Below are 11,892 nucleotides of genomic sequence, written 5' to 3'. Positions count from 1 at the left end.
TCCCTTGACCTCGATCTTGCATCAGGACAGCTCCCAGCCCTTTGTCGCTGGCGTCGGTGGTGAGCACCGTGTTACCTTGGGGGTCATATCCTTGCAGCGGTACCGCTCCAGCCACTTCTCTCTTGATGATGTCAAATTCACCTTGTGCATCCTTCGACCAGCAGAATTCTGTGTTGTCTCTTGTCAGCTGCCTCATATGGTGGGTTTTGGAGGCGAAGTGCTGCACAAACTTACTGTAATATTCCGCCATTCCGAGGAACGCACGGACTTCTTCTTTGTTGGAGGGCGGTGGGGCTTCGCAAATGGCTCTCACATTGTCTGCCTTCGGGGTGACCCCTCGCACCCCAATTTCATGTCCTAGGTACGTCACGGACTCCATTCCTATCCGGCATTTCGACCATTCTGCTGTGAGGCCCTTACTCTCGAGAATCTTTAGTACCCTCCCGAGTTTGTTGTCATGATCCAGCTTGTCTCGTCCCATCACCAAGATGTCATCCTGGAAATACTGGACGCCGTCTGTGTCCTTAAACAGTTGGTGCATTAGCTTTTGGAACACCGCAGCCGCTGAGGCCAGCCCAAACGGAATGCGGCAGAACTGGTAGCACCCAAACGGGGTGATGAACAAATTGAGTTTCCGGCTTTCCGGGTGCAGTGCAATCTGATGGTAGGCGGAGGTCAAGTCGATGGTGGAATACCACTTGACCCCCTTGGTTCTAGCCAACATCTCCTCGATCCTGGGTAAGGGGAATTTCTCCACCACGATGCTCTTGTTCAGTTCGCGCAGGTCGACACACAACCTGACTTTCCCGCTTGGCTTCATCACTACTACCAGGGGCACGAGCCATTCCGCGCATGTGATGGGTTCGATGATTCCTTTCCCTTCCAGATCTTGTAGTTCCTCTTGCACTGCGTCTCTCACTGCCAACGGTACATTCCTCACTTTGTGGGTGACCGGTACGGCGTCTTCCTTCAGAATTATCTTGTGTGCGAATTTCTCCATCCTTCCGACAGTGCCTCCGAACACCTTGGGGTACTCTCCTCTCCGTTATTCTAAGTCAGGCCAGGGTTCTAGTTCCGTGAGCAGTATCTGTTCCTTGCCCCCTGGATCCGACTTGATGCCCAGGTCGCCCTGGTCAAGCCATCCTAGGACCGAGGGTCCTCTCTCCGATATGTAGAGTTTGCAGAACGCGGACCGGCCTCTGAACTTGAAATGCAATGGCCTGAACCCTGCCATGGGTATTCGGTCCCCATTGTACGTCACGGGGCGGATGTCCAGCTTCTCCAGTTCTGGGCCTAGGTGAGGCGCAAAAGACTCCTCCCATACAGCTCTCTGGATGATGGTGTAGGGCGAGCCCGTATCAGCCACCACGTTTATTGGTATTCCTCCTATCGACATCTCCAAGACAGGTTTCATTGTCCTCTTGCCATCAACACTCATCACTTGACCCTCCACCTCCAGTACTTGGTCCTCGATATAAATGACTGTGACGACGTCTTCTCCTGCATCTTCTTCTTGTTCTTCACTGTCCTGTCCGACATACTTCACTACACTCTTCGATGCCTTTTTCCGACACACCTTCTCGTAGTGTCCCACTATCCCGCAGTACATACATTTGGCGCGGAATGCTGGGCACTTCCTGTCATGCGCCTCGTGGGACCAGCTCCCGCATCTGTAGCACGACCTCTTGTTGCTTCCCGCTTGTTTTCCCGGCGGGCCTGGGTTGCCTTGCCATTTGTTGGGTCCTTTCGCCGCCGACCCCCTGTACTTGTGGTCCTGGCGCGGTTCCTCGACGTCTACTCTGTTCACCATGGCGGTAGGCGCCGTCTCCTTTCTCGTTGCTTCCGCACACCTGCACGCCAGTTCTGCTCTTTTGACGATCACCATCACTTCTTTCAAGGTGGTGTCTCCACTGGCCCACAGAAATTGTACTGGCGCCATCGCGTATCCTGCTTGCGCGCTCATTCTCTCACTTTTGATTGTGGATAGCGTGTTCCCTTGATTTCTGGGACTGCCTGGTGTGTTGTCCTGCTCTTCCTTGCTTGTGTGAGCCTGGGGACTGCTTGCGTCCGCCCCCTCGCTCTTTGGTGGGGGATCCAGCGCTGTCTCTCTGTCTCTCGGGGCGCTGTATGATCTTGGCGCTCTTCCCTTGTGCCCGCTTGGTTGGGCGCGCTATGTTGTGGGCCCCCCGGTTATGCCCTGTCCCTGCAGTGCGTTTGTCCTGCTATTTCGGGGTGACCCTGGGCTCTGCCACGCTCTTTAGGGCTGGTGTCAGTGTGCTTGTTTCTGGCTGGGTCCTTACTGACCTGCCGCCTCCTAACCTTCTGGCGCCGCGGTCTTATTCCTCTGCCACGTGTCTTCTGGGCCACGGTGTGGTTGTTGGTTCCCTCGGTGGCTCCTAGTCGTGTGGTACTTTGTGGTGGGTGGGTCTAGTATCCCATCCTCGTCGCCATTGTAAGGATGTGTGTACCACAAATAATGACGCTGCCAGAGGTTGTTAGTTTACTCTGTGTTTATTTCTAATCAGCTCCTAAAGAGCGCCGAGCCGCCAGCCTCTCTCGCAGGCTCTCGCGCCAATGCTGTGCCGCTGCGCGCGCAGCCTGAACATCATCATCCGCACGTCACGTCGGTACGTGACGTGCGTACACTAGACTGCGCCACTACACCCACCTCCTCAGTTGCCCCTGTGCCTGTCAGGTATCTGCTCACTTCTTGTGTGTTCCTCCGCAGACCTCCTTGATTTGCACTCAGCACTAGTGCCCTCCGGCCCCTGCCGAGCTCTCGCGCCACACGGGCCCAGCAGGGGTCCTGAATCGGAGACTTTACGATCTCCACTTTCGGCTTCTCTGACGCCTCCGCTTCGTATCCAACACCGCTGCACACCGTCGCCACTCACGGAAAAGGTGGAGCCGAGTCAGGGGCAGAGACCCAGGAACACGAAACTGCGAACACGAGACCGCGAGACCGACACCCTGGCTCGCGGCACCCCAGCTGGTCCCAGCACACAACGCAAGGTCCGGTCCCGAGGAGACATGACAACGTGGATTAAGCTCAAGTGAAATTTTTTTCAATTTTAACTCAAAAACAATCTCCGATTTTTTGCGACAAATATCCTTTATCCTTTAGGCATCCGATAGGCGTCCTGCTTCATAAATGCCATTGCTTCACATCCCCTTCACCGGGAGCCTCCGCGACCGCGTCCTAAGCGGCCGCCATGTTTCCCCATGATTATTCTTATTGAAAACATTTTAAAACATCTAAAAACCCACCCTCACCATTTGTTTAACATTGTTATTATAAATGTAATGATTTAAACGTTTTTACTTAGCCATTTTAAACTAAGTTACATTAAACTGTGAATTTATAGTTAAGCCAACCTTTCCATAGGAAGACAGTTCAGTTGTTTTGCTAATGACGTTGGTGCTGTTTGCCAAAAAATAATATCCACTTCTGATCCTTCTTGTAAAGTTTTGGGTTCCGCCATCAAGCAGGGGCTGAAAAAAGGAGGGTGCCAAAATACATTTTTTTCCCATGTAGGTTCCTGTAGGAATTTTAGGCAAATCTAGTGCAAAAACAGATTAACATAATTACATTAAATTTGGGAAAAAGCTAGACAGTTATTCCAAACGTGTGTTGTTGTGGTCTGGTGTAAGTGCATTCAGTAGTTTTTGAGAAAAAGGGTTCAAAATGTAATGATATCTTCTTTGAATGTACACCTATGGGAAAGGCAGATCTAAAGATAAGACCTGATTGGCTGCTGTCAACATCAACAAAGATGCTTAAAAGCCATTTTAGGACTTGGGGATTCATTCCTAATGTTCTGGAATGTAAACAAAAATAACATATGTAGGGAAGGGAGTCATAGCCTGATCCCTAGGCCTTGCTGGAGGGTTCTGAGTGGACCCCATTGACAAAATTATTTTTGGGGAATGCAATCGGTAGAACAATGGTAATACATTAGTACCAGAAAAATCCCTAAAAGAAGTTGAAAATGCCCTTGTTCAATGTAACTCCCCCTGGCTATGTCAGGGCCCGGTTGGGGGGTCACCCCCCATTCTTAAAAAAAATATGGGTTGAGGGTTGTGAGTGAGCCCCGCCTCCCAAGCAACCTGAAGGACCCTGATTCCCTGGGGCATGACCGATTTTTTTTAATTTTAATTTTGTGACCTTTGTTATTCTCCCTGACAAGGACTGAGATTATTTATCGAGAAGGGTTTCATTTCCCCTCAACCTACCTATAGCCTACTTTCCTACGAGGTTTATTTGTTCCTTCCTTTCAAGAAAGACATTTTCAATATTGTGAATATGGATTTACTTTCTCAATAATTATGATTACGGTCCTCTGCTGCTTGGGAATACTTTTGTGAAATTATTCATCCCTGAGCAACTACGTGTAAAAACGATGGGAACCAAAGTAGTTGGAATGTATAATTATTGTAATGAAGATCCATAGGGGTGTGACATCACATAGGGTAGGGGAATTGACATGTTATAAAAACACAGCGAACAACGGCGTAGCTCTTTCACAATGACCAAACGGCCAACAAATGAAACAACAGTGACATCTGTTTCCGGCATATTATCTGCGGATCTACAAAGAGCTGCTGTTCACCTTTTTTTTTATTTCGGCCCCACCATGAGCCTATTCGCAAACCTATCCCTTGTTGACCAAAATGGAGCTCTCGCGTCCATCAATAATGGGTATTTATTTCCCTTCCCCTTTGTCATAGTGCTAGCATTGTTGATGTCAATAATGAGTTTAACGACTGTCCTGGGAAATACGCTGGTCATTGTGGCTTTCATCCTGGATAAAAGGCTCAGACATCACAGCTGTTATTTCCTTGTCAATTTGGCAGCTTGTGACTTTTTTGTTGGTAAGTTGTTGCTGGATTCTTACATCCTTGTTTACCGGTGATAAACAATTGTATTTTATCTGGCATATTCTATACTCTTAGACTCACGTGTGGCAGTTAGTAATATTGGACAATAAAATACTTATTTGTCTTTTAGGATTTTTTTTCTTTGTGAAAATTACATTTCATATATGAACCGTATACTTTTATAGCAAGTGTACTTATTTACTGCATGTTCCATGCAGGCTGGGACTGGTCTTTAGGGCAATCTCGCAGTACCTGAAGAGCTGGTCCGAGAGGCCAGTATGTGGGCCAGTTTGTTGAATGTTTGTGGGCTTGTTTGTAGTCTTGTGGACCGCTATTTTATTGTTGATATCCCGGATATTATCACATACACTGCCAGCAGCAAAAATGCATGCAGCCCCCAAACACTTGCGAAACAACTATACAGCATGTTCAAAACAGCCCAGTTTGCAAACCATGCCACATATTAGCTATCTAATATACCACCTTTATTTTATTTTAAGACCGACTTTTAATTTTCTGTCCCAGTCCGACCCTTGTTTTACAGTGGAATTATAATTTATGTTGTTCAGAATCAATTGAGAAGATGTTTGGAATTTCAGATCATATTAACGCTCCTATGTTTTGTCATAGCTAATATATTGGTGTCTCAAGAACAATCGCAGAACCTTGCTTCACAGAAAGAGTTCATCGCGTTATGTATTGTATGGCAAGACAGAATCATACAGCATTTTTTAAATTCTGCCTTTAAAGGCTGTGGTGTGGTGGCCATCTTGATGGAGATGCAGAAGCCACCACTTCCTTTTCTCTAGTAGTCAGTCCCAACAGATATGACTGGTGCAACAGGACAAATATTAGCTGATGAGAATCTCGAAATGACCAAGAAATAACATTTCAAGCCTGGATGCAATTGGTAGCATACCAAACAGGCAGCATTTGAAATTTCATAATTAAAGTGCTTTTTTTCACGGTCCATTTTCTTCCTATTCGATCCTTCAGAAGTAGTGCATTTCTATATTGCAATATTTATAAGTTCATGTTTGGTGCCAATTTGATGAACGCATTTGCATTTTATCGAAAAATGCTTAGAATGGCAGGTTTATCGGACGCACTTGGAAAACAATTATTTGAAAAATGAAATCTTATTACGAAACTAGGTTACAAATCTCTACTGTCTCTATTGAAAGATGCTTCTTCAATATTAACACTCACCTGGGTCCACCAGTAGTGTCATAAAAGCGATAACGTTTAGCAGTAATTTTTTGTGAATAAAAGAGAAACCTAATCAAACTTCGTGCGTCTTCTTAATGCCTGAAACAGTAACTCTTTCTAGATGTTGGGTATCCTGATATAAGAACCCACTGGTAAATGAACACACCTAACCGATGTCTTACCAGACTGATCTTTTTACTGAAAGCCCTTTCTATATTTGTGTTCCTCTAATTCTTGGGAAACTTCTTTCCACACATGCTGTCTCTGCTCCCATCTAACCTGGAAATCCCTGCGACTCCCAATACTCCCTGCCCAGTCCAATGATGTCCAGTGAGCTGGCTGTGGACCTGGAAAGAACTCTGCCTGCAGGGTCCTAATGTTCCCACGACTCAAGGGTTTTGACCCACAAGACAGCAAACATATATGAGATCTTCCTGGGAGAGAAGTCAGTTTGATTTTAGGAAGGGATTAAGACTGGTGATTCCTTCCTGTCATCAAAAATCGTCATCCTGTTACTAACCTCGCCCTTGTGGCAAATACAGGATAAAACTCATCCATCGTAATGTGCCTATGTTGATAAATACTTGAACATTCATTGGATGGATGGAATCACAAAAAGTCAGGGAAACGGCTCAAAACACAGACTGATTTAATTAATACTTAATGGGAAGTACCACTTTAAAAGTGCCATTGTAAAACAAAGCAACTCTTCTTTCATAGGCCTTTATCAATCATAGACACAGTTTGCCCCCTTTTAAAGATAGAGCATACTTAAAGTAGCTTGGGTGCAATAGGCTTGTTAGCACCACACAATCTATTTCTATTCAAGGGGTGGCTATTTCGAAATCTAAGAATTGCTATGGAACCTTGCTTCGTACACTGGCCGATTCTAAAGGGAGATGAGCAATTGTTCAGTTATTGATTTATGAGCGCAAGGTAACGGTTTGTATGGTATATGGTCCTAATACTGATTGTCCAGATTTTTTTTATTTCTCTGCTCTGAACTATTGGAATGGACAGGGGAGCTGATTGTCATGGGAGATTTTAATTGTATTCTAGATAACAAGATTGATACTACTAATAACTCAACTCGTGCCAAAATGGGCAGGACCATGGCAGCTATTTCGGAACTTCTCCACATACATCAATTGGAAGATGTTTGGAGAAGACTAAATCCTATGATGCCAGGCTACACTTTCTTTTCGCATCTGCATAAAACATACTCAAGAATAGATATGATTTTTATTCACAATGCGATTTTTGAAAATGCATTTATTGAGGTATGTTCTGAAATTACCTCCGAGCACAATCCTGTGATGCTGACAGTATGGCTTCAGCCGGGGGACAAGCAGTCAGGGAGGCAATTTTCTTTTCCTGGACACCTTCTTAGCAACATATATTATGTGAAATCTATGCAAGGAACTTTGAGGGAGTATATAGGGGCACGGCCTCTGCTGCAATTGTTTGGGATTGTTTGAAGACTTTTGTAAGAGGGGCCACACTACAATATATTGTTATACAGAACCGGCAGGGTGTAGATTTGATGGAACAGGAACATAAGCTTTATCTAGATTTGGAGCAAAAGCTCACTGGAGCCATTGTTACAAAGGACCCCTGTGAACATCAGGATTATCAGCAGGTCATTGAAGTAAGAGCCAAACTTAAGAGAAGGCTAAGGGACAAGGTAGCCAATAATTATCACAAGTTTAAATAAAAAGAGTATGAGTATGGGGAAAGGGTTGGGGGACTGTTGGCTAACCAGATTGCTGATCTAAGGGCTAGCTCTAGTTTTGAATTAATTAAAGGGGCAGGTGGTTTGGCGTATGCCAGATCTGAAGATATAGATATAATTTAAGTTATTTTATGCTGATCTGTATGGCAATATAACTTATTTTAATCAACAAGCTGCTATGGATTGTATTCAGAAGAGTGCAATGCCCATTCTGAATCCACTTCTGTCTGAGCCTCTTCAAATAGATGTTGATATCGGTGAAATTGAGGAGGCGATTAATGCTTTGCCTATAGGCAAAGACGTTGGAGAAAGTTCAATCCCATTGAATTCTCTGTTAAGCTTAACAGCTTCTCCTCACCTTATTTTTCTGTTCAAAGGGGTACGCTACAGGGGTGCCCTTTGCCCCTGTTAGTGTTCGCTCTTTACTTTGAGCCCTATATAAAACATTTGTTGCATAATGTTAGGATCCTCCTGTTACTCCTCAATGGCCTAGAACTTAAATTACCTGCATACGCAGACAATATACCAGTCTTCTACACCAGGCCGGAAGATGCTTTAACTGAAATCACAAAAGAAGCATAGCACTATGGGTCTTTTTCCGGGTATAAACTAAATTTAGACAAGACGCAGACAATATTATATTATCAATCCGACACGGCTCCGGCTGCGTTGGGGATTACACGAACTGCAACGTACTTAGGAGTCTGTATTATTAGTGACATAGAGGAGGTGATTTCATTGAACCTTGAACCTTTGCTTAAGAGGGTAGCGGCAAATTTTCGTAGCTGGCTCCTGCTCCCTCTTAGTATAGTTGGGAGGTGTAATATTGTAAAAATGAATGTCCTCCCAAAGTTTTTGTACCTAAAGTGTACAATTCCATTAAGGGTACTGGTGGCTTTAAGCTTCCAGGTTTTAAATTATACTTCTGGTCTACATTTGCTGGTCCGATTCAAAGCCTGCTTAAGGGACCCGATACTGGAACAGTCTGGTTTTCATACCAACTGGCCTATGGCCCCGACACAAGGTTTTTGTTATACAAAACTGCTGATCCAAATTACTACAAGAGTGTTCGATTTAAGGTAGTTTGAGACATTGTAAGGGTATGGCACGATATTTGTAAGGCATATGCTCTTCCAAAAGTACATTTATATACTACGTTATGGAGAAACCCCATATTAACTAACATATTTCACAACTTTGTAAGGAGAGGGTGGCTAAGTAAGGGGATAGTATAGCTTGGCTAGCTGTATGACGGACAAGGGTTCCAGCCATTTGCTGCTTTAAAAGAAGAGTATGGATTGTTGCAGAAATCATTCTTTAAATATTTGCAAATTAGGGACTATTTTACTCGTGGTTTGGGTTTACTACAGATGCCTAGTCCATCAGTGGTGCCATCTGTGATGTTCATGAGTTCAGGTCGAGGGCTAATGGGTAAAGTATATCAGCAACTCTTAGCTACTACTAGTGACAATGGCATACAGATTGCAATAAAATGTAGCCAAACTTTTAATACAGTTATAACTAAAGAAGAATTACAGGGATCTTTGGAAACTATAGATTCAGTGGTATTATCTGTGAACTTGAAACTTCAGCAGTACAGGGTCATATTTATGTTGTATTATACTGCTGAGCTCCTTTCCAAATGGGTGGTGAATCAACCACCCTCATCTAGATCATACTTCCCAAAATGTCAAGAGTACGCTGCTGATTTAAGACACATGCTTATTTTCTGTCCAAGGCTGGGCCTATTTTGGTCTGATGTAAATTTTGCCCTCTCAGTACTGGCTGGATATGATATTCAAATGACAGAGAAGGATATAGTCTTGGGGGTATACAATGTTTACAACGAAACTTTTACCACGCACTACCATTACAACGCAGGCATTACAACGCAAACCATTACAACGCATTGCGCTGGGGGGCGCTCTAGGATAGGGAATAAGTTTAATTTTCTATCCAACACCTTCCCTAGTGTCCACGGGGACTGGAGTTGGAATAGAAAATTATACTTACCACTATCCAGCACCTCTAAGCGCTATGCGTTGTAAAGGTTTGCGATGTAAAAACCGCGTTGTAAAGGTATGCGTGGTAAAAGTATGCGTTGTAACGTCATACATCCAGTCTTGGGGCACTACAAGATCGGGGTTGTCTTCCGAGATTATTTGTCTCTATTGCAATAGTATGTGCCCGTCTTTCTATTGCTCGAGCTTGGATCTAAGAGACAAATCCAAGTATTAAAGGATTTTGGGTCCTCTTTGGAGAAATGTATTAAATGTAGTTGGCACCTTCTAAAGATAGAGGCCCATGTTCCTGGCTAAAATTTAAACGGGTGTGATCCAGTGTTCAGTGGGACTATAACTTGTGTTATGCATGAATTGTGTTTGTATTAGTTACTGCTATTTAATTATACTTACTAAGGTATTCTAATATCCACTTTCAATTGTACAATGCAAGCTCTCGCCTCTGTGATTTTGTGTTCTTTTATGGATTTGGTTAATGGTATTTACTTAAGTGTTTGTCTGTTATATATTGTATTAGTATGGCTAAAAAAACAACAACAGGATGTTCTGCTTGACATGCTTTTGAGGGACTGAACCTCTTGTGATGGCTAGCACTAATAACCATCAGTCATGAATCAGCCTCAGAGTAAATTAGAGCAAGTCACTCTTGTTCCCCATTCAGGGTTATCAGGTCAACTTTAATGGGAAATCATCCACTCCAGTTCGAAAGCTTCGGTTTTCAATTCCAGTTTTCAATACCCAGATCTTGTGTGGAGCCTCAACCTTACACCACTAACTGTTAAAATGAAACATTACTTTCACAGATGGGACCATCTCCCTCTCAGTGTGCTAGGCAGAATACCTCTATACAATATGATATTCCTTCCAAATTTTTGTATGCTCTCCACCACTTCCAGCTCAAAATTCCGTATCAGTGGTTTCTGAAACGTAATTCCTTAATTTGCAACTCCAAATGGGCCACCAACCATCGAGTATAGTTCTAAATGTTGACAGTCAGTATACGATGGGGCCTAGTTATGGCAGATGTCAAAGTATACTACTGAGCATCCCAACTCATGGTGATTAATGATTGGTTGACAGAAGACTCATGCATCCCTACATACCAACTAGAGCTCTCATGCCTGGGGTTTGACATCATCATGGGGTTTCTCTCTGGGAATCCCATTCACTACCAGTTTCCAAACATGACCAAAGTGGGTAGGAGGTTGTGGAGGACTGCCTTACGATTCACAGGATGGGACAAAACATTTACACAACTCACTCCATTGTGGGAGGGGAAATGGCTACCCAAAACAACCAACCTTGGAGATTTTTGGATTTGAGATAAGATTGGTCTCACTATATTAGGCAATGTATTTGCAAAATGGACATTGTTGTCCCTTTCAACATCTCCATCAATGGTTCTCCTTAACTCATACACAATATTACCAATATTTACAGCTCAACCACTCTTTCTCATATCAGCTACATGTTTCCATTGACATCCCTGAGTTCAGCCCTCTTGAAACCAAGCTTCTCCTGAGCCACCTCTGTAAAGGGGTCAAATCCTGTATATATTGCACACTGGTGTATTTCCAGGACTTAGAAAGAGGTGGTAGAAGCGGGTGGGTCCTCAGGATGATGTGGACCAGCATTATGCCCAACTGCCCCCCGCCAAAAATGGTATTTCCTCCAGAATGAGACTGACCCAACTTCACTACCTCCATACCAAATATTTCACTCCTACAAGCCTCTAGCATGCAGGGAAAATACCCCAACCAAACTGTTCCAATTGTGCCCAAACTGACGCAGGCTTTTTCTACCTAATTTCATCTTGCAGTATGATAACGGTATTTTAGAACAGGATAGAAAGTACACTTTCACAGGTCCAACACAGATTGCTGGAATTCATATTGGAGGACCTGGGTGTTCTGAGATGTAAGCAGGTTATGGTGGGGGTCGCCACAGTACTGGCTAAAAGAGGCTTCACCAACAAATGGAAATCCATTCAGTTGGGAGTGGACTGGTATGCCAAAACGGAGAAACCAAATTACCAAGCACAGGACTGCTCAC

The 11,892-nt window shown here is 44.1% G+C and overlaps 1 protein-coding gene across 1 annotated transcript in view; it reads left to right on the top strand.

Moving 5' to 3' along the window:
- The first annotated feature begins 4,634 nt into the window (after positions 1 to 4,634).
- Positions 4,635 to 11,892, top strand: part of LOC144828058 (histamine H3 receptor-like) — a 272,208-nt gene continuing 264,950 nt past the window's right edge. Inside the window, exon 1 of the mRNA XM_078686195.1 lies at positions 4,635 to 4,872. Within this exon, the coding sequence (XP_078542321.1) occupies positions 4,635 to 4,872 (238 nt within the window). The remainder of the gene's footprint in view (positions 4,873 to 11,892) is intronic.

The sequence above is a fragment of the Lissotriton helveticus genome, chromosome 4_1, assembly GCF_964261635.1.
Source record: "Lissotriton helveticus chromosome 4_1, aLisHel1.1, whole genome shotgun sequence".
In the NCBI taxonomy this organism is placed as follows: domain Eukaryota; kingdom Metazoa; phylum Chordata; class Amphibia; order Caudata; family Salamandridae; genus Lissotriton; species Lissotriton helveticus.
The sequence above is the reverse complement of the archived record's forward strand: the minus strand, read 5'-3'. Positions and strand labels throughout refer to the sequence as shown.